The sequence below is a fragment of the Homalodisca vitripennis genome, chromosome 7, assembly GCF_021130785.1.
Source record: "Homalodisca vitripennis isolate AUS2020 chromosome 7, UT_GWSS_2.1, whole genome shotgun sequence".
In the NCBI taxonomy this organism is placed as follows: Eukaryota; Metazoa; Arthropoda; class Insecta; order Hemiptera; family Cicadellidae; genus Homalodisca; species Homalodisca vitripennis.
This window is the reverse complement of record NC_060213.1, coordinates 14,628,012-14,652,680: the sequence shown is the minus strand read 5'-3', so window position 1 is coordinate 14,652,680 and position 24,669 is coordinate 14,628,012. Positions and strand designations below refer to the sequence as shown.

Genomic DNA, 24,669 nt, shown 5'->3' with positions numbered 1-24,669 from the left:
ACACAACTTTCCTGCAAATACGGTTAAACTTACCTACACGGTAAAATACGATCAGGTTTTTAAATAGATTTCAATTAATAGGAAATTTTGGGTACACTCGTGACAGGAAGAATAGGTTGCTCAAACGACCGTGGTTGCCAGAGCGGAAACTGAACTAAATTCTATTTCCTAGTATTTTTGTTCCAAAAAGTAAAATAAAATTAATATCACCACAATCAAAAACCAAAAAAGGTAAGAAATGAACTACTTTTATCATTTACTGTACAATACGTTATTATTAATATTTACTAGAAGTTCTTGCCTTAATAACTATTTTTTATACGCAAAATTAATATTTATTGACACATGTGGCGGAAATTTGGCTTCGTGGCTGAGACAAGCCTAACGCGATATCCGTCACACTTGGACCGGAAGTGAGAGTTTAACTCAGTGACGTACGTAAAGAATCAGAGATGCTCAGTTATCATCGTCTAACCGTAATATTCTATATTGTAATCGATACATCTTGTGGTATCACATTAACCTGTATGTAAATATAAATTGAGCCAAATGTTTCGCAAATATGAAATAACAAATAATTTGATTTTAAAGGCGAATGTTGGTGTGAAATAGAAACAAAAAGTTAGAGAATAATTTACCATATATATTATTATGTTTATGTTTGTGTTGAAAAGTTTACCCGTTCTTTATATTAATGCTTATCATGCCAATTACGAAAGAATCGTAGAAATATAAATATTTCATTATGAAGGCTGTTTTTTCTTCTTTTTTGGAGGGGAATTTTTTGATAATTATAGCAGAAAACTTTAAAAATGGACTCACAAGAGGAAGTTATATTTAGAGAACTTTTATTGTAAAATTGAATTTTGTAGACTGTCTGTACTTTTTTATTGTAGAATCATAAAACAAAGGACAATTCTGTCCTTTTTCAAATTATGACAATTTACCATAAATATTCACCTATACATATTGGAAGAGATTCCCAGCACAACGGTGTGGTGGTAAAATGAGAATTCTACATTCAGCCCTCTTCTGTAGATCAAAGGTAAACCGCAGTCCTGAATTTTGTTCGCCGACCACCAGCCCGTGTACATGGAACAGTGTCTCGGTTTTATATTGCTGTAGCCGATATATTGCGTTTGGAAAATTAATACGCAAGCGATCAAGATTTAGAAATATACAACGTTATACCAAAGTTAATTATTTTTCAACTTAACATTAATTTTCTTATTTATGTATAAAATTTGTTATATCATTAATCAATTATTTTACTATGATAATGTTTTACATGTCAAATTACTACATAATGTAATTGGGTTGTATAAAGAATTTAAGGAAAGCTGTTTCACATACAAGGTAGTAGTACACATATAATCACTAGTTATTCTAATATGTATTTGTCATGGTTAGGATCTTAAGAACTGTAATCCAAAAAATCGCAAACTGGTTCCAAATTGTTTTAATTCATTGATCATAAAATATGGTGACATGCCAAATGGAGAGTTTTTGTTGGAGATTCTATCGCGATTAGTAAGGGGTGAATAAATTAACGAGGTGACGTTTGAATGGTCGGTTATTAGTGAACCTTCTCTCGCAACTTGACCAGAGTATGATAGTTTGTATTGTGTTTCACAACAACGGCCTAAATGATAAAGTTATATTCACAACATTTGTCACATCATGTTTTACAAAAATAAAAGAACTACTTTTATGTGCAGTGAGACGTTATTGGCAATGCTTCGAGAGAAATGTAGAGGTTTTTGAGACTATAGTATTCCTTCCGTGCAAAAGTACACATAGAAAATCAAAATAAAACCTTTAGAGTTTTAAGTAAAAAAAAAACTGATTTCAATATTTTTATATACGTACTTAAGATTGAGCAGTTTTGTTATTTAAATAAAAATATATACAATTATTCTCAAAACGGCAATGTAATATCCATTTTCTGATTCATTATAGCCATTAATGTGAGCAGAACAACTCAAGTCTTCCAATTTGTCTTGGTTTTAAATTGTAATTGATGCAGTATCTGTAAGTATTAATTTAAACATGCGTTTTAGAAATATGTATCCTCTAAGATTCCTCAAAACCTTCTGGAGCAAGATATTTTGTAAAGTTCGATTTTATAATTTTCTGGCCTAAATTGAAAATGGTAGAAAATGTGGTGAAATGCAATTCAAGTTTCGGAAAGGACGAGATACATTTCCAAATATTCCTTTATGTATTTTATTACAAAGAGAAGCCAGAATATAATTCAGGGTAAGCCCAGAACTATAGAAGCTCAGGTACAACATTGTTAACTCTACATGAGATGTGGACAATGCAGTCCTTATATAGTAGGAGTGGATCGAAGCACTCGGACTCTGTAAATCTACTCGGTAACATTTGAGAGTTTGGCTCCGTCATATCTGTTCTGAGCGATTCGAACCCGACATTACACTGAAGTAGTCAGAGGTCCATAGTGTACACTCGCGAGACTACGGTTTCCTTAGAGGTCGTGGTGATAGTGATTAACCTATCATCTGTTCCATAGCTCAGTTCTCCTTGGATACGTTGTATAACGTATAATGGGTATAAAGCACCCGTAACATTAGTCTCCCGTTGTTTTGAGTACGGAAAAATAAAACATTCATTGGATTTGTAACAAAAAATATAAATATTATTCGTGTAAATAATTATCACAGTAGTTATACGTAGCTTTATTGGTTTGAGATTACAGGAAATAAAAGTATAAACAAATATTTTTGTTAGTAAATGTGACTACTTTTCGGTCAGTGTCAGCGACATATAGCTTATCTTACCTGAGCTCAACATATATACCATCTATGGAGTATTTTAACCATCTATGGATTTAACCCCCACAACACGAAAAACTCCACGTTAGCTTTGGAGATTAAGAATGATAATTTTGATAAATTGTCTATGCGTTCACAACGTACCTATTAATATACACATAATGAGTGAACGCATTATATACACGAAACGTCGGTCATAGCAGTGCACCTGTTCAAGGCCAAAATGTAATAGAATTTAATTAAACCAAAGTACTTGTGAAAATTCTCTAATATTATATAAAGTAATAAGAGGAACTTTAGAAATAATCTAGAAAATAACTTCGACAAAGAAGGACAGATCTGGTCAAACCAGCAGCAAGTAGTTTGGGGGAGGAGTATTGATTGCTGTACAAAATGAATTCTCATCCTTTGAAATTAAATCTTCAATTATAGATATTGAGTATGTGTTTGAATCAATAAAACTCCTTAATCTTAATGGCTTAATTGGGGCTATCTATATACCAACCCTTACTGAATCCACTGGTTTAGTTTTGTGAGACAGCGGAGGAGGTGAGTTCGTCTCTTACTCCTGGGACTATCATAGTAATTGCCGGAGACCTCAACCAATCAACTAATAACTGGGAAGATATATATATATATATAAAACAAACATATAACAAACTTTCACCAAGCTCAGAGTGCTCTATAGATATGGCCAACTTTCTGAAGCTGGATCAGGTCAACAAGGTTAAAAATCGAAGAGTACTGCTGAATCTGGTTTTTCAACAAACTCTGACTTGTGCGTGTCGACCATATCCAGCTATTGTAGCAGGAATCTGGACTAATTTTATTCCAAGCCTTCAAAAGTGTAACCTTCGTGACGTCTACAGCTGGGTGCAAGGACAATATTACCCTGACATTTCATCTCCTGTTGGTATTGAAAAGTCCTTTTTAGAATTTTGCAAAAATCTCAAGACGACTATTCTTTCAAACTGTGCTATGAAACAAGTAGGCCAATCCCCATTTCCATGCCGGTTTTTCGGTAGAACTCAAGAGGCTTGTGATCGGGAAGAAAATACTCTATAGGAAGTTTAAAACATTACTCAGTATCAAAGACTTAAACAATTCCAAAAAGGCACGCAATCTGTGAGAGAGACTTGCAGGAATATGCCACTCCAACTACATGTCAAAGATTGAGGAAAGTCTGACTAAAGATCCCAGAACCTTCTGGAACACAGCTAAAACAATCGCCCTCACGTCAGGGAATTCTACCTTTGGAAATAAAGTTGCCACAGATCCGCAAGGTATGAACGAACTCTTTGTGGAGGTGTTCTCGTCTGTTTTCAGGACACCAAATTCTGAAGTTCCTGATTACCCACATCGTACAGATCTTAACCTTTGAACCCATAAGCAGATCGGCTGTTGATGTTGCCATGAAGCTCAAATCTCTTGACAAAACAAAGAGAGTTGGTCCTGACGATATCCACACAGGTTTACTTAAATATTCCTGTGAACCTCTTGCTCCTATGAACCTATAGCCCATTTCAATCTCGATATGTACGGAGGCAGATATGCATACGAACAATCACACAGGAAAGAATCCTCCCGGCAGATGAAAGAAAATTTGTGTCAACCTACTGATAGGATTTAATGACCCTCATCCAAATTCTATGTAGAATTAAAGATTCATGATGGACAGATTACCGCTGGCTATGACGTCACTGCCGCAGCTCGGTGATAGCATCGGGACGGTATGGACAATGATGGACAGATTGCCACTGGCTATGACGTCACTGGCGCAGCTCTTTGATAACATCAGGACAGTACGGACAATGATGGACAGATTGCCACTGGCTATGACGTCACTGGCGCAGCTCTTTGATAACATCAGGACAGTACGGACAATGATGGACAGATTGCCGCTGGCTATGACGTCACTGGCGCAGCTCTTTGATAACATCAGGACAGTACGGACAATGATGGACAGATTGCCGCTGGCTATGACGTCACTGCCGCAGCTCTTTGATATCATCAGGACAGTACGGACAATGATGGACAGATTGCCGCTGGCTATGACGTCACTGGCGCAGCTCTTTGATAACATCAGGACAGTACGGACAATGATGGACAGATTGCCGCTGGCTATGACGTCACTGCCGCAGCTCTTTGATATCATCAGGACAGTACGGACAATGATGGACAGATTGCCGCTGGCTATGACGTCACTGCCACAGCTCGGTGACAGCATCAGGACGGTACAGACAGGGCGGGACAAATAGCCGCTGGCTTTGACGTCACCGAAGTAAACGTTTGCTGTCAACCATTGAACCGATAACAAAGCAACGGCGTGTTTACTTCATACAACGAAAGCTTATTTGAAAGTTTAAAATAGACAAAAAGTATTGATTTGTTTTCTACAACAATTACTCGCTATTATTCTCCCAAAAGCTTTGACCTAAAATGAATAAACAGTTTTCAGATTTCCTATAAAGCTGCTCAAAGCTGTACATTTTTATTACTGTTAGAAGCATGGATAGAAAACAAATTCCAAAGTAACAGGAAAGATCATTATAATTTCGTCGTATTTGAGTATTGGAAAATTTTATCAAAAATCATCATCATCCTGTACTTGACGTCAAAATAGGAAAAATACGTATGATTGTACTGGTATAAACAAAGATGAAAGGATGAACAATTGATTTAATGGTAATAATATATCTAACTACCATAAAGATATTATGCCCTCATAGCATAAAATATACACATACAGTAACTCACATTGTATAAATGTTCATGATAATATTATACTCAATGTGTGAACCTTTAGCAATACATATTCTCAGGGTTGTGCTAAAAAAATTAATCCACCAATCTAAATGTTTGTAGTGATGCAATTTGGCACGCTTATTTATTCAGACGCAATATGAATAAATAAAGGTCTCCATGCAGAATTACGGTTGTTTAAATATTTTAAGCCCAGAATTGAGAAATATTCCCATAATTCCCTTAAGAAATTCCAATATATGTATTGGTATTGTGTATAAAGCATGTTTATTTTTACCTTGTTTATAGTTATCCACGTACCTAACAACAGCTTTGTTACCTTATGCCTCAAGACGGACAGAAATATAAGTAACAGTGTATTTTTACTAACAACGTTTATTTAACTATTATAAACCTATATTAGTTCAATAACCTATTTCAATTACTTCATTAATAACCTCTAAAACGCATTTTGTTATTATGTAGTATTCACAACGACTTAATTTACATAGTAAAAGAGAGATACAATTTAATATTATAAGATTGGGGAGGAATTAATCAATTTAACAGGTTCTTTTAGAGTTTATATTCAGTTCTTACAAATTCTTAACTTTAGGCTATACTCTGTCCAGAGTGTCATGGCCGCCGAACCCAAACGCTTTCATACGCGCACTAGCTGTACTAATGACCGAGCTGCTCTCTGAATCGTCGATTATGTTCTCGATGTGACGTACGGTTTTATTAATTCAGTTAATTTAATTACAAATGTAATTTACATACCAAAATAAACTAAATGCGTCAAATTACTATATGTACTTCTGTATAGTAAAGCTGACATTTAAGTGTGTACAGTTCTCACCATTCCCTACTTCAACTTTGTCATATATATATATATATGACATGTATGATATATATGTCATATATATGTCGTCTTGAATATTTTTTCTCACGGATAACGTATTTTAATAAGTTACTATAGTATGTTAAAACCGTTTTAAACTATGTACGTGTATGCCATTATACCATTTGAAGACTAAGGGCAGCCTGGTATTAGTGTTGTAGCTGTCAGCTGTGGAACTGTAAAAGGGTTGTAAGTATACTATAATACTTTAAAGTTCACGGCCCTTCGGAAAACCTCACACTCAAAGTCAAATCGATTATAAAAAAAAATACTGACACGTATAGCAAACGTCTAGGAATTTATATTAAAATAATTCTGTCATTTACACCACAATACACGTTCAGACATACAGATTTTGAGTTCATTCAGTCTCATTTATACGCCAGTTCTACCCACTTCCAACGTAGTGGCCAGTCTTGTAAATGACTGGTCTCTCAGTTGTGTGCCATAAATTCACCGACATTATAAAATGCCTCTGACATTAAGAAGCGTTTGGGGCGAATTTTTAACGCTTTGGGTGTTTGAGCACTTTTGATAGAAACTGGCGATTAAATGAACACCAGCCTGCATTCAAGGCAAGTGCTCATAAGCAACCGTTCTGAATTTTAGCTCGATAGCTGTCTCTGTCTCTGTACTCATGTATGTCTCGGTCCCTCGTCAGGATATATTTCGACTTCGAAAGAACAGAATTGTTTGTGAAATTCAGAGACTCGTCAGACTCAACAGTTGCAGTTGATTGAAAGATTGTTTGCACGATTCTCTGGGATTCATTTTTGAGATTATTCGAATCGCTTTCATTTGTAATTAGAACGCTCTTAAAAATGTACTGTTTGCACACGTCCCCCACAAAACCGATCCGTAAGAAAGGTGTGGATAATTCAGGCCATAATACGCCATCATAACTACTTTATTAGGGCAGTATTTGGCTAGGGACCTCAAAACATAAATGCCTGAAGACAATTTTGAGCAAACTGAATCGGTGTGTGTATACCATGTCAACCCTCGATCTAGGTGTATTCCAAGGAACTTCGAGGCATAGGATACTTCTAGCAGGGAATCTGCTAGCATGATGTCCGGGCTGTTCTATTCTACAGAGGGCAATACAAATTTCAAAAGTTTGATTTTGAAGCATTTTTTGTCAGATTGATGCTCTGAAAGTACTGTTCACACTGGCTGTGGTCATCAAAAGCCGTTGTTCCACAACTATCTTTGGCTTTCCACTGAATATTACAGTTGTGTCATCAGCATACTGCACAAGATTTCTATCCAGAAGTGACGATCCTATGTCATTGACATAGTCTAAAAAAAGATTGGACTGAGAATGGAGCCTTAAGGGACCCCGTTTTGATTGGTTTGCAATCTGAACACCTTTTGAACAAGTGATGGCTTGGAAATGAAATAAGCCACGATAGGGACACGCCTCTAATGCCACAGGATTAAAATTAGTGCAGCAGTTTGGTGTGATCTACGAAAATGAATGCTTTAGTAAGGTCGAGAAACACACTAGTTGTGTAATTTCGATTTTCTATCTCCTCCATAACTATTTCGACCAGACTCACGACTGCTTCTATTGTCGACTCATCCTTTCCAAAACCAAATTGGTCCTTTGATACCTGGTTGTGTTTATTAAAAAACTGAAGCATTCTTATTAAGAGCAGTTTTTTAAAAATTTTGTTCAAAACAGACAAAATTGATACAGGCCGATAATTGTTAATGGACACTGGATTGTCTTTTTTTTTAATCAGATTGAATTTTGAGATTTTAAGGACGGAGGGTAAAGCTCCTGTTTTAAATGATAAATTTAGTAATTCCGTTAAATGGCTCATTATATGTTGAAGCATTTCTTTATGAGTCACATAGACATCAATATAGATCAGTTGATTTTTTGATTGGGAGCTGCTGGTCGAGCTCTTCCTCAAGGACAAGAGCCTACACCTTAGATACTGCTGGACTCTATGGTGTTTTTGCGTAGGGACAATATTTGGTTCAGACGAGAGGGGAGTTCGCCCACAAGCAACAGATGCCAAAAATCTGAGTTTGATTTGTTTTGACATTTGAGTTGATGATGTCCCATACTGCTTTAAAAATGTTTGAAGAGATAAATGTTTTAGAGACATTATATGCAACTTGAATCACTTTTCTGTACGTCTTTTTATAATTTCGGAAATAAAATTTTTAATTAGCAATTTTCGTTGCTTCTGTATATTCGGATAAATAACCAGAATTCATTTAGTGATCCAATTGATGTTTTGGCGGGACAGAATCCTACTGTGAATGGAACATGAGTTGACGTACCTTGTTGGTGGCGACTACGCTGGCCCCACAGTTGATGAGGAGCTGCACGGCATCCGTGTGCCCATGCCAGGCGGCCATCAGCAGCGGCCTCATACCGTACTGGAACATGAGAGTACATGGCTTAGCAACTGGGAAACGATATTTAATAAACATGTCATGAGTCAAGTTTATTGTATATTCATCAGAATTTAGAAAATATCCACTTTTTAAGAATAAATTTAACTCAGCATGAAATGTATTGCAAACAAAACTCATATATTTATTAAAATAACGACACTGCTTATTTTATTTTAAAACTTGATCAAAGAATGTTCAATAAACTTATCGACTATCGGGAATTTTGACTTAGGTTCAAATTAACTTTTTGCTTAGTGCAGCGTCTGTAATCTGAAGATCACAGACTTGACTCATTACAGGAATGAATCAACACTTCCAACCATAACTGAGTTTGTTTAAGAAGTACCAAATTTACATCAAGTTTGTTTAAAAACCCGAAATTTCAATCCAGTCTGAAAGGGTTGTTCGGTGGAGAAGATATAAACTTTTAATTATAAATTCAAGAATAGAATCTTTTATTTTACTTTAGTACAGTTGTAAAACATTAATTGTTACGTACTAGGTGTGAATACGTCATAATATGATATGCATAGTATATACAATTTGCAAATTATTAATTTAATTTAATTAAGTATTCATTCTAAATGTATTGGAATGTACTATAGATTATATATATTTTTTATTTTATTATAATCTGATAGCTGAACATTTTATTAAACTTTTTGTGAAAGACCCTACACAAACTTTTATCTTTGGGGTCCTATATTGTCTTGAAATTAACCTGTAGATTATTCTCTTTATTCAGGCTGTAATAAAAACGGCTGACTATGAAACTGTAAAGGATTTTCTGTAGGGACATGACTTATGTTTTAGGGAATGGCATGTTTTTTATTTCAAAAAATAGTTTCTTTAAGAGTAATATACACTGAGGTGCAAAAAAGTGGAACACTCTATTTTCGTTTAATATCTTTTTTTATTTTCTTAGTTTAAACCAACTTGAACACAGTATTACTCTCAAGAAATAACCTAAAACACAAAAAATCAAATCAGTTACTTAAAATGTATTATGTTTTAATTAAAAAAAAAAAAGAAAAATAGTGTTTTCATACCCAAAAAAAATCCACACAATTGAGTAATAATGTTCTTTTCAAGGAGTTCTTTTAAAACACTTGGTGGGTTTTTATGTTTTCCATTTCAGAAAGTTCAGTACCTCGTATTTCCTCCCCGAGATCTGATGACAGCTTCCAGCCGCCTAGGCATGCTGTCAATCACGTTCTGTATGTTCTGTTGACCAATATTGTTCCATTCTGCCTGTACAGCCTGTCGAAGTTGATCCAAAGTTAGCAGCTCGCCACGTTGACTTCTAATTGCTCTCCCAATCTGGTCCCAGATATTTTCTATTGGATTTAGATCTGGGCTACGTGCTGGCCACTCCATCGTACTAATTTGCACATCCTGAAGGTAGTCTTGCACCACTCTAGCGGTATGGGGTCGAGCATTGTCATGTATGAAAACAAAATCTGGCCCAACAAATCCTGCATAAACTGTAACATGTTCTGCTAGAACCTCTTCGACATACCTCTGACCATTTAAAGTTCCTCTATCAAAAACAACTAAGTCCGTTCGAGCTTCCCTTGATATTCCGCCCCACACCATGATAGAGCCACCATTGAAACTGTCCCTGAGTGATGATATGTTACATTGCGCATATCGCTCACCTCGCCTTCTCCACACCCTTTTCCGACCATCAGGTGATCTGAGAGAGAATCTGGACTCGTCAGAGAATAATACTCGACTCCACTGGTCAATCAATAGTCCAGTTTAAGTGGTTTCTTGCAAATCGCAAACGAGCTTGCCGATGACGTGCGGTCAGTCTTGGGCCAGTGGCAGGCCGACAAGCATTTAATTGTCTTTCCTGCAACCTTCTTCTTACAGTCCATCTGCTAATATTCACTTCCCGAACCCTCCGAAGTTCATTTGCCAGTTCAACAGAAGTTGAAAACCGATTTCGTAGACTCAATGAAACAATAAACCGATCATCCCTAGTACTAGTTGCTCGGCTACGACCGGATCCGGGCCTCCTTCTACCATAACTACCAGTTAACCTGAATCGAATAACAGCTCTATTTATGCTTGAACGTGAAAATACTGTTATCTCAGCCACCTGACGCACGCTATTGCCATTTTCAACTAATGCCACCACTCTAGCCGCATTCACTGGTGAAAGAGGCATTTTAAAAGTAAAAAATGAACTGCAACTTAACAACTACAACTGTATTAAGTTACAATCAGAAACAGGAATGAGGATATGGTGGCCAACAGTGATGTACAAAGGTCAAGATTTGGCTTGATAAGAATAGACAAGTACATTATTACAATAACAGACATGCAGAATGAGACTAATGAACAGGTTTGTCAAATTTTTATAGGGCAATTAGCGGTTTTCACTTAGAACTGGAACTCATACACTATATTTATTTACGTAAACACGATTCATGCCCAACAAGTTGATTTAAGCTAAAGGCATTTAAGAAAAACAGTGCGTCCCACTTTTTTTTGCACCTCAGTGTATTTAAATACATGCAAGTTTCTCAGTTGATATTTCATTAAACATTTTTTTTAGTAATAAATTTATTAAAAAACTCTCTAAAGATATATATATATATATATAGCTCATGTTCATACCGTACAAATTTCACATTTTTACCTTCAGCCGTTTTTATTTAGTCTCAAAGGTTATATTACGCACTTAAGTAAACAATCAAAAAAGTATTTCTGGAAATTGATTGTAAAATGTATTTAGTTCTCCCTCTCAGCGCTACGCCAGACGCATTGTAATCGATAAAACAGGAGGTTTTAAAGAAAGAAGGTCCAAGGATATTTTGAAAATCGAACATGTGACCTATCCGTAGCCTGGACCGTCAAACATATTACGTGAGTTATACATTACACGTGGCTGTGTAGCATTTGGTAGTTAATTAAAGATACATTAAGCCCAGCAAAGAGCTTTGTCTGTACTGTATGTATAATCAAAGGTACAGTTTCCACGCTTCCAGTGAGGTAAAACAATAGAGGGTAAAGTGTTCCACGAACTGTGAGGCTGCTGTTATAGCGAATAATTAATGGTGGCTTTGTTTTGATCGCATTCCATTGTTGATTATGAACAAACAAGTTGAGTTTAGATATTGTACCCACATTGCATCCCCAGCCCGACTATCAAAGTAGAGAAGCATTTTGTATATGGATGAGAACACAAGTGAAGTGTTTTGGTAGAGTAAAATTAAAGCACGCCAAATTATTGAGATACAAATTTTCTACTACTGAGTTTTTGCACTTTCTCTTTAGTATAATAGAGATTTACATTTATTAAAATTATAAACTTACTAACACTACTCTAACTGGTTGTATCAGTCAGGCAATAATCGAAAATATTTGCATATTAACTTTTTGCAGTGGTAACTTATGTAACATTCATTATTGTAATAACTCTAAGGTTATACAGTGATTAAATTTTGATAGCTATTAGATAAAGTTAAGAAAGAACACTTTGGAAGTAATGGGCTGCTTTAAAATACTTTTCCAAAGATATAAGAAAACGAATGAATTTCAATGTTAAAACTGATATTTTAGCACCCATCTATCATTTCATATAGATACTAGACCTCTGTTAGGAATCAGTGATTTCATATTTCTCTCGAGAAATGGTTATAAAAGTTGAAGAGGTTATTCACAAACATTATTTTGGACTCCTAGTGTATCTGTGGTAAACTTACTTTGTCTCGTGCTTCTATGTCACACTTGGCTCCTATCAGAAGCTCCATTATGTCGGTGCTGCCTCGGGAGGCCGCCCAGTGAATGGGTGCTCGTCCATACTGCAACAAAGGAGTGACACTATTTAGTGAAAGCGTGCTGCACTCGACCTACTATAAGCAAAAGCTATGTCACACCAGTCTCCTATCAGAAGCTCCATTATGTCGGTGCTGCCTCGGGAGGCCGCCCAGTGAATGGGTGCTCGTCCATACTGCAACAAAGGAGTGACACTATTTAGTGAAAGCGTGCTGCACTCGACCTACTATAAGCAAAAGCTATGTCACACCAGTCTCCTATCAGAAGCTCCATTATGTCGGTGCTGCCTCGGGAGGCCGCCCAGTGAATGGGTGCTCGTCCATACTGCAACAAAGGAGTGACATTATTTAGTGAAAACGTGCTGCACTCGACCTACTATAAGCAAAAGCTATGTCACACCAGTCTCCTATCAGAAGCTCCATTATGTCGGTGCTGCCTCGGGAGGCCGCCCAGTGAATGGGTGCTCGTCCATACTGCAACAAAGGAGTGACACTATATTTAGTGAAAGCGTGCTGCACTCGACCTACTTACTATAAGCAAAAGCTATGTCACACCAGTCTCCTATCAGAAGCTCCATTATGTCGGTGCTGCCTCGGGAGGCCGCCCAGTGAATGGGTGCTCGTCCATACTGCAACAAAGGAGTGACACTATTTAGTGAAAGCGTGCTGCACTCGACCTACTTACTATAAGCAAAAGCTATGTCACACCAGTCTCCTATCAGAAGCTCCATTATGTCGGTGCTGCCTCGGGAGGCCGCCCAGTGAATGGGTGCTCGTCCATACTGCAACAAAGGAGTGACATTATTTAGTGAAAGCGTGCTGCACTCGACCTACTTACTATAAGCAAAAGCTATGTCACACCAGTCTCCTATCAGAAGCTCCATTATGTCGGTGCTGCCTCGGGAGGCCGCCCAGTGAATGGGTGCTCGTCCATACTGCAACAAAGGGGTGACATTATTTAGTGAAAGCGTGCTGCACTCGACCTACTTACTATAAGCAAAAGCTATGTCACACCAGTCTCCTATCAGAAGCTCCATTATGTCGGTGCTGCCTCGGGAGGCCGCCCAGTGAATGGGTGCTCGTCCATACTGCAACAAAGGGGTGACATTATTTAGTGAAAGCGTGCTGCACTCGACCTACTTACTATAAGCAAAAGCTATGTCACACCAGTCTCCTATCAGAAGCTCCATTATGTCGGTGCTGCCTCGGGAGGCCGCCCAGTGAATGGGTGCTCGTCCATACTACAACAAAGGAGTGACACTATTTAGTGAAAGCGTGCTGCACTCGACCTACTTACTATAAGCAAAACTGAACTTTAGTACTATCCGGAGGCGACTCTGTCCCTGTCCACTACGGGTTATTATACAGGGTGCCCCACAACTAACCCGACAAGGTTTATATAAACATATGTCCGGAAACGGACATTTGTTTGCGAGCTACAGCTAGCGAAAGATTTCGCCCGATTTTCTGGGAAAGGGCGGAAATAAAGCGAAACTTAAGTTAAATTTATTGGACTTTATGTCAAATGAACTGAGAAATAGAATAAAATACGTGCCAGACCTGTAAGACCACCCATTTCTGAGATATCGGACAAAATGCGCAAAATTCGGTCTCGAATAACATGCTTTGTTTATATTTTAATTTCATTAACTTCATTAAATGAATAATAAACACGCATACTTTATAACAAAAACTTATATAGATAATGTAATTCTGAAGAGAATGATGTAAAATAGGCTAATAATAAACAAAAAGTTTAACAAATTAATATTTAATTAAATTAACACATACGAAAATTAAGACAGAAAATACAACATATCTGTTTAGTAAATAAATATTATTCGTAAAAACAAAACCTTTAAAGATGTTTTTCAATCAAGTACATAATTACAAATCATTTACAGTATAAAACGTTGTGGGTTAAGAAACAAGATTTTAAAAATACAGAGACAGCTGAAATGCTTTTAGTTTATTCAAAACCGAGAGTTGGCAACACTGCTGCAACAATACCTGAATACAAGTTATTACTGTACAGCTGTCCAACAATTCACCGTTACAGTAACTCGTCTATCATAGTCGTGCAGGTAAACGTGAATATGAATCTCCGAATAGAACACCTACTCACGTAACATTTGCTTCGGTTTTAAATAACTTACGAACAAATGGATCTTTTCCAAGCATTAATTATTGTTCGAGAGAGCGCCCTGTAATACAGCCTGTAGGCAAACAAATTAATATCATTGAAATGATACAACGCAGTCCTCAACTTAGCATTCGCCGACTTTCAAATAGATCAAACAAATCTCGTAGTGCAGTCTGTAGAACATTGAAAGAAATCAACTCTTATCCATATCATTTACAAATAGTTTATAATCTACATGCAGGTGACAGCGCATTAATATTAAACGTTTGTCGATGGGTGTTAGGAAATAAAAATAATGCAAGTTGTCTTTCATTCATGGACTAATCAATGTTTATAAGATACGGAATTCTAAATTTGAGAAATAGTTACTGGTGGTCAACTGAAAATCCAAAAGCAGTTGTAGAGTTGAACTTTCAAATTTGGTTTTCGATAAGTATGGTGTGGTATAATTGGCCCATTTGTTTTTGAAAACCGCCTTACTGGTCTTGTGTACAAAGACTTTTTAGAGAATCCACTGCCAGTTCTACTTGAAGAAGTACCACTTGAAAGAAGACATCAAATGATATTCTAACATGATGGCGCACCGGGACATTAGTTACAAAATGTTAAAGACCACAAGCTGATAAGTTTTCCAGGAAGATGAATCGGTCGAGGTGGCCTCTTTGGTTGCATGATTTAAATCTCTTGGATTACCTTTGGGGTCATTTAAAGTAGCTTGTATACGCAGAACCAGTTAATTCCAAAGATAAATTATTGAACCGAATTTTAAACGCTTGTAATCTACTTAAGAACGACCGAGATGCTATCAGAAAAGCTACACGTGGTTTCGTTAAATGCAATAGATTGTGCATAAGTTATTAAGGAAATAATTTTGAACACCATTTACAAGGTATATAAATTGGAATAAGGTTGGAAATAACAGCAATTAAAATATTTGTTTCAACGAAGAACGTTCATTTAATATAAGCTATTGCATTTTCTGTATTGTTTTTCGTATGTGTAGATTTAATTATACATGAATTTTTCTAAGTGTGTGTTTGTTTATTATTGGCCTATTTTTCTTCAATCTCTTCTGAATTAAATTCTCTAAAAGTTTTGGTTAAGAGGTTAGCATGTTTATTACAAATTTAATGAAGTTAATGTACTTCAAATCTAAAAAAAAAAAACAGGGTTTTCGAGTACAAATATTGCATATTTTGTCAGATATCACAGAAATGGGTGATCTTACAGGTCTGGCACGTATTTTATTAAATTCTCCAGTTCATTTTACATAAAGTCCAATAAATTTAACAACTATCTTTACGCCATAAAACACCAGTTTCGCTTTATTTACATCCTTTCCGAGAAAATCAGCGAAATCTTTCGCTAGCCGTAGCTCGCTAACAAATCGTTTCCGGACATATGTTTATATGCACTTTTGCGTTATTTCGATGAGAGGAAACCACGTAAAAGTGTGTCGGGTTACTCGTGAGGCACCCTGTATGAGTAGGTTTAGATTAGTCTATCATAAATATATTCCTAATAGAACCAAAGTTAAAATTAATTTTTAAGAGCGCTCTCATGATCTGAGTTTAAATGTTGGTACTACATCGAGGTATTTCTCTTTTTCTCCCGAAGTGCAGGATGGCGCCGAAGACGCCACCGAATCTCGCACTGATGGCCAGAAGCGTTCTCGATCGGTACTTTTCCAGCTATAATAAGTACGTATGTATTTACCAATTTTGATAGCCTAATAACAAGTAGTAGATAGGGACAGAGTTGCTTCCGGATAATACCAGAGTAGCCCAACATTATTGATTGTATTAGTTACACAAAAGATATATTATTCATAAAGTCGAGGTGTGCCGAAGACCGGGAGATTATCCCAGTTAGTTCTAATGTCCAACAATACATAATGTTGTTCCACACAACCTTGATTGTTACCGTTCAACATCTGCTACTTGAGCCTGGTGGTGTAAGCACCACAGAGGGCACTCCGTGCGCACAATATAATGTCCAACAATACATAATGCTGTTCCACACAACTTTGATTGTTACCGTTCAACATCTGCTACTTGAGCCTGGTGGTGTAAGCACCACAGAGGGCACTCCGTGCGCACAATATAATGTCCAACAATACATAATGCTGTTCCACACAACTTTGATTGTTACCGTTCAACATCTGCTACTTGAGCCTGGTGGTGTAAGCACCACAGAGGGCACTCCGTGCGCACAATATAATGTCCAACAATACATAATGCTGTTCCACACAACCTTGATTGTTACCGTTCAACATCTGCTACTTGAGCCTTAAGCACCACAGAGGGCACTCCGTGCGCACAAATTTCTGTCTGAGGCCAAACCATGAGGAGATTCAAAGGAAGCCTGTATATTACGACATGTGAAGCTTGGGTAGCGCCAACAAATACTCACATCCGTGACCTGGCACGTCAAATTACAGCGGCCACACCTCTGCACTATTATAGTCAGTAATATTACACCTACGTAATAGGAAGTTTATGTTTCAGTTACCACGCTCGTTCTAAACATGCAACCTTTTCTGGGAATAGTTTTGTGTGTTCAGTCCTAACGCGAATGTATATTCAACTTTTCTCGAGGATTTATGTTCTTTGGTACTAGTTTAAGTAGTTTAAGTTCTTGTCACTTCAACTGTGACTTCTTGTTCAGTTCTGTGTCTTATACTACAGTTTAACCTTCACTGGGGACGGCGTTAAAATCTCGTCTGAAACGCATTTTAGTGTCTTAAGCATTTGCACAGTGCTGACGAGTTTATGGCATACGATACAGCAGACTGACAACCAGCGTTGGAAGTGGGAAAAATTGGCAAGAATGAAAGAAGTATGATAGATAAAATTGTTTGACTGGAGTTTCAATGTAGTGTTACTATTTGAATGTTTAGATTAATACTGACGATTGCTATACATTATATTACGTTTCTGGCAATAAAATATTTGATTTCATTCGATCGGGGGAATAGAAAACATTAGTACTGCAGCATGTGAAGTGTGAAGTTTGAGCCAGTTTCCAAACTCGAGGCCAGGTGTGAAGTCCTAGCACGTGAGCCCGAGGTTTAAGCGCGCGGACTACCATCGCCATTACTATATCTTCACCCGATATCATCCCCTTCACGGGTTTTAACGTAATATTACGTTCATAGCAATTACGCAAAGGGTGCTTCTTCTTTCGTCATGTTACGCATAGTTATATTGTTCTTATTTTATTCTGTTTTCTGCCTAATATTGCCCAAGGAAGCATTTTTACGATAATGTGACACGCAAGTAGTTCTGGCATTTTCTACTAGATAGCAGCACTTCCTTGGTCCTCTGTCACGAGTGTTTGCACCTTGATGAGTTCGCTGTACACGGTGCAGTCAGCTACCGAGTATTTTTGTTGAGTTTCACCCGTCCTGGAGTATTTTATTGTTTTATTCCTAGTGTTTATTGTATCATGGAAATATAGGACGCACAAATAGTCGATTGGCTTTGTTTGTGTGATGATATATACAGGACTTAGTGCACAATATATAAAAATAACAAAAATGTAAAAAAGGTACTAAACATTACTTTTTGAATAAAAAGTATGTATAGCTATACTCTACAAACCGGTCTCTGTACAAATATCAACAACAAATTAAGCAAAGCGATATAATTATAGGCACAAAAATAAAACCTTTAAGGTTTAAAAGTGGTTGCATCACCAAAATAAATAGCACTATATACTGTATTATTATGAATTAGGTTGGTAATACCGTATAACCTGTGAATGAAAAAGAATTGTTCATGGACATTTCCCATCGCTTAGTGATACAAAAAATCAATTTCATTGTCAAAAATAAACTTCAAACAAAGAACCTTGACTTGTTCCTATTTTTTTAAAACAGTTAGACCTTCACGTAACTATCCACCTAATTACAACTTTAAAAACCTACAATATTTGCATGTTGTATAATACTGAGGATATTCACACATTGAATTGTGAATGATATCCAAAAACTGCGCAGAAAAATTATTTGGAGTTTTAAACCAAGTGAAACCAGATCCATCCCCTATTTAACTGTTTATATAAATAAGCCGCTTGAGCATTTCAGAAGTACATAAAAAAGTATTTGTCGTTTGATTTATTATTTGATCTGAAAATATTTTATCAATATGATACAGCACTGGAGCGTTGCAAAATAAATAATAATACGTACACTTTATCGTCCAATAAGTATACACTATTGTTATTCTTCGTGCTTTTGTTCGATGATACGTATACGTATAAAACATCAGAAAATGAAAATAACGTATTAAAGGAAACTGTTGTTTATTTAGTGACATAACCTTGCTGGCATCAGTTCGGCGAGTACTTCGTGAAGAACTGAACAAGCCGGTTATCTCGCCCCGGTGCGTCTTCTGTATGTACCCCGCTGTTGTTCTTAACGCACTGGTGAAACAGTTCTGTTTTGATATATGGAATAACAAAACTTTGTAACGTTCTGGAACAGTCAGTCGAATAACGTTCTAAACGTGTTGTTTGTTGTTGTTCTAAATTGTGTTTTTTTTCTGAATTTCACTCAAGGGACTATCACTGTAAATCGAATAAGCCCCAGAAGTGTTGACGTTTTTATATTTACTGTACTTCGTTGAAAATTTTCTCCCCTCATTTAAGCAAATTTAGTACTTTTGAAACAAAAAATTAAAAAAAATCTGCCAATAACTGTAAACAATCAATACGAATAAAAATTGTGAAAACGTAGCTCATGAACATCTTAAAATTATAAGTTGTCGTTAGCTACAATATTTAAAAATAACGTAAATTTATAACTGAATGTCATTTACAGAAACTTTCGTAATATATTAAAAAATAACAAATTATTGTATGTGTTGTAAATGTGGGAACATCTGGTATCTTAACTCTTTTTGAACGTAAATGTTATTGTTACTGCTCACTTCTAAGCTATATTCAGCAATCGATCCTCTTCAAAATATTCCTTCCAGTCGATCGAATATATCCATTCTTAAGATTGATTCATTATTGTATTTTAAATCAAAAGTAGATTGAAAGGCTCCTTACGGGTAGAAAATGAATGACATTATTCATTCTGTCACTCAACTTAAATGCAAATAACTTTTTTTAAGCACCTTTAATATATTATCTAAGACGTAACATACCTCCTTACTACCGTGAAACTTTAAATGTTTAAATCATAAAAAATTTAAGAAGCTATCCTGATATATCGCTAGGTCGCTCTTTATATTTGAACTAATAATAGCTAATTTAAAACAAAACTTAAGTTTCCTGTAGGTTTTACAGTTTAAATGGCAGCTGATTCGATAAAGCAAGTTGTTCGTTTACATTTATTCAACGCTTCACGTGATAGCTACATTGTGTGTAGTAAAGTAAGTTTTTGTTTATCACACTCATTTAAAACAAAACTTAAGTTTCCTGTAGGTTTTTACAGTTTAAATGGCAGCTGATTCGATAAAGCAAGTTGTTCGTTTACATTTATTCAACGCTTCACGTGATAGCTACATTGTGTGTAGTAAAGTAAGTTTTTGTTTATCACACTCATTTAAAACAAAACTTAAGTTTCCTGTAGGTTTTTACAGTTTAAACGGCAGCTGATTCGATAAAGCAAGTTGTTCGTTTACATTTATTCAACGATTCACGTGATGGCTACATTGTGTGTAGTAAAGTAAGTTTTTCATCACACTCATTAAAAAAAATGTTTAATAATGTTCAGCAGGTTTTTATGTTGTGCAGGGTTTTATTTACAAAAATGTTTGTAAATAATTATTGTTCTACCTTTATTTATAGAACAGAGTTAGAAACAGCTTAAGGGAAGTATTCTGTCTCTTAAATACCGAAATTTATCTGCTATAAATAAATTATTGTTAACTTATCAATTTAACAACCCCCATTTTTTTGTTGCAAAGTCCTTCGGATTGTTCTGTCCCGCAGGAAATGCGACACAGGACAGTGGTCTACTTACTGGTGGGTAGATTTTGACACAAGATTATCAGATTCGACCTTGATAGAGATCGTGGTAAACCTAATTCTGTAAGAGAGGATACGTGTACGAGGCTTGTTTGTAGTTGAGACCAGATGGTGGGGGAATGCCAATCAATGTCCAGTGTACTGGGCAGAACTACAAAATAATAATATAATCAATCTTCAAGGTATAAGAAGTACAAGAAGTTTTAAAAGTACAAGTGTTCACAGAAGAAGGCAAGAAGTCACAGTAACATTACTTTATCTAAGTGCATATGAATTTATAAAAGTACTAGCGGTTACCCGCATCTTCGCACGCAATTTCAAAGGCTTTGCAAGTCTATGAGCACTTCTAGTTCCAGGGAATTACATTTCCGACGCCAATTTAGAGTTTGCCTTGTTGCCAGGATCAAGAAAACCTCGTATATTTCGATGTCAGTATATTTATGGCCATTGTTATTTACTTCGGCCTTAGTATTTTGTGTTCTATAGTAGATTATGTCTTGTTTCCCGAACAATCTCTCTCTCTCTCTCTCTCTATATATATATATATATCTCCATTTAATTTTTTTTGCATTCCTGTGCTTTAGTAATACAACTAGAGAGCTAAAGATGAGATTTTTCGCAGAGGAAAAGACTATAATACTATTAATAATTCGGCTAGTTTTAAAGTACTCGTATATATGAATCCTTCAACAGCGATGTTAAATAATTTGATTTAAAGGACGAGTTATTCCTTATTTACAAATTTACAAAATGTTTGTGAAGTTTCTTATGTACATTAAATAATATAAAATAATAAAAAACGGATGTGATAAACGAAATATTAGTCTTGCTTTTTATTCAAGGAATACATATTTAAGAAAATATAAAAAAACACCATAATTTTCTAATCTTTTGAAAGACTAAGAAACGTGTTTTTCTGTGAAAGTTAATTTTGACAAAATAACTTTTGACAACTGAGAATAAATCAACACGATCATACTATAATATTCTAAAAGTGTGCCATTTCCCAAAACACACGTTTTTAAAATAGGCTACTATTATTTAGCCTAAAAGACTGGATTTTGAAATAGCATCTTGATATACTGGCAAAAAACACATTAAGTTCTTGATTGAAAATTACTATAAGACTATATACTGATTTCATATTTGACATTTAAAATATTAATAGCCTATACTTTCGGAAGGTAAATTTTAGTTTATTTAGGAAGTGAAATATTATTTGTTTACATTTCTTTGTCCATGTTATCTAAATGAGTTATCTACATTACATTAGTATTCTTTATGTAATACAAATTCTATTCCAAGATTTGCACTCGTGTATTCCGATAATAATGTTGTTGTTTCTTTCTGTTTCTCTAATTAAAGTTTATAAAAAGGAGCTAGTCCGATGTATCTCGAGCTAAATTACGTTTCTTGGGTCAGCTGCACCAATGTAGGTCAAACATAAACATCTGTAAACAAGCAAAATAATTAAAGTTAATTTTCTGGATTTTAGAAGTAGAGAAGAGAGAAATTAATAATTTACGAAACACTTCTTTTAAAACTGCCGCCGGCCCGCACAACTTTTCCAGTTTCATGAGTATTTCTTCCTAATTATTTTCCTCATCAAATAATTTCCCGGTCTCGAATATTTTGATATTTGCTTCAACTTATACTTAACGGTAGCTTACTAGCTTTCTAGTTTAAACGATTTTACAATATGACTAAAAACTTCTCTGTATAAAATAAATTATCAACCATGTAATTATGATTGTAATGTAACAAACATTTGCCGGTAATACAGTACGTGTAACACAGTCTATACTCTATTGTCTCTATTATTGTAACATAGCTGTGAGGAATAACCTAACAATATTTATAACTCGTTTGACTTTTTATTAATTATAATTGTTTAAAAGGCAAATTAATGAATTATACTGTTCAGGCAATTTTAAATCCTTGTAGTTTTCCTTATAGTTACGCAAGACGTCTTTCTGCGATAATACTGATTACAATTTGTACTTTAAAAGTGGGTGGCTATCAACATAGGATATTATGTAAGTATTTTATTTTAGGCGATATCGCTATCGAATTTATACATTTTTCGTTTAATTTGGTAACGTTATTGCTTATTTTCTGAGCTTCGCTTACTTGTGGAGCTGGTACAATTTAATTTCTCTATCTCGGTATGTCCACACGATATCTCAAAAATGACCTATAGACTTGAAATTTGGCAATAATCGTCTTTTCATACGCGAGGAACGCTGAGTTCGATAATGGCGCGTGGTACTCCATGGGATGTGACTGATCGTTAGCGAATATTTTTACATTTCTCCTATGCGTTAACCGTTATAGCAACGAGAAATTAGAATACATAAATTTGTAAATCAACCCATAAGATATTTTAACGTAACATATGAATAACACACGTGACATAACTGTCCCAACACGTATACTATCTATTTGTGAAGACTTTGTGTGTAGAATTATATTATTTAACACAGATAAGTAGTCAAATTTAATTACAATCAAGTGCCTGTATCATGTGGTAAGATATCTAGAGAAAATTTTCATGTGTATACTTATCATCGTCTTTGGATTAGGCATACAAATTCATTTATACGTAGAAAAGAATGGGTTCTATCATTAAGCATGCCCAAACCATGGAATTTGGCTCACCGTTAAAGCCTATACTTAGTAGGATAACATTTTTTCTCTTTTGTTTCTTGTGGATGAAAACATTTATTTCTCTTATTATTGTCTATTATTCTATGTATCAATAATAAAATGAGATATAGAATTGAAATGTTGCATTATATTGTATCACTGAAAAAGAGATAATTCTTAAGAGAAGTCTGTCAACAGGCTTACATACATACCAGGCCTCTCTGGAACATTGTGTGAGCAACCCAATTCCTCAATAGATAGAAGCAAAAATATCAGATTATAAAAGAACAATTTAGTCTCTGCGACGACTGTGACACAGGGAGGTTTAATCCCATACTATGGTAGGTTGTAATAATATTTCGCTCCCCTTCCACAAAGGCAGGACAAAATTCAATACCTACCATCCATCTTCCTGAAGGCAACATTAGAGGTGGGGTGAGGGGGGAGACATCGATGACGTAGGGAGCAGTACATGTAACATTGCAACTGGCTTTGTTGTGTATCATCAATTCTCTAACGTCACAATTCACTGTATGTTTACTGCTTGGAGTGTATTTAAACAAACCCATAGATTACGGTGTCTGTAAGTAGTATTTCATCTATACTTAAGAATACTTCTGACTTGTTTTAGATCATTATCAGTTGTACTATAAGTACAAGGAAACCCCATTTACTATTATTAATTGGTACCACTGATGTTAAGGAATTATAAAAGAATTTAAAAGTTTAGTTAGAGATTTGTAATGTTTATTTGAAAATAAAGTAGCAAATACTCAGTAATTAATGATCAAAAAATTTCAGAATGATATCCAAAATTGATACATGACCATGGGATAACTATGTCCGTAAGTAACATTTTCCATAAATAATTTACTTTTTAATCACAAGTTGGTTTTGTTAAAGAACAAACTGTTTTAAAATAAAATAAAGATATAAATAAACATAAAATATATATTTATATATATAAATATACAAAAATTGTAATAAAATACGTATTTCACATTAAATAATTAAATATATAAGAAAAATGTTAATTTTAAGATCAAAATAAACTAAAGATTAAAAGAATTTAAACTAAAGAAAAGTTAATAAATGAATCTTATTCAAAGTCTTAAAATTTATCTTAAGTCTATAAATCTCTTCCTCAGCTAAATAACTAACCTAAAACATAATTATATGCTTTTTAATTATGCGTTAGGTTAGTTATTTACCTGAAGAAGAGATCAGATTGTAGATATAGAAGCGTAGTGTTTCTGATTTTTTAAT

At 35.3% G+C, this 24,669-nt stretch overlaps 1 protein-coding gene across 1 annotated transcript in view; it reads right to left on the bottom strand.

The window, feature by feature from the left end:
* LOC124366925 (ankyrin repeat and death domain-containing protein 1A-like) overlaps positions 1 to 24,669 on the bottom strand; it is a 140,649-nt gene that overhangs the window by 85,120 nt on the left and 30,860 nt on the right. Inside the window, exons 3-4 of the mRNA XM_046823532.1 lie at positions 12,564 to 12,662; positions 8,734 to 8,832 (exon numbers count right to left, since the gene is read on the bottom strand). Of these exons, the coding sequence (XP_046679488.1) occupies positions 8,734 to 8,832; positions 12,564 to 12,662 (198 nt within the window). The remainder of the gene's footprint in view (positions 1 to 8,733; positions 8,833 to 12,563; positions 12,663 to 24,669) is intronic.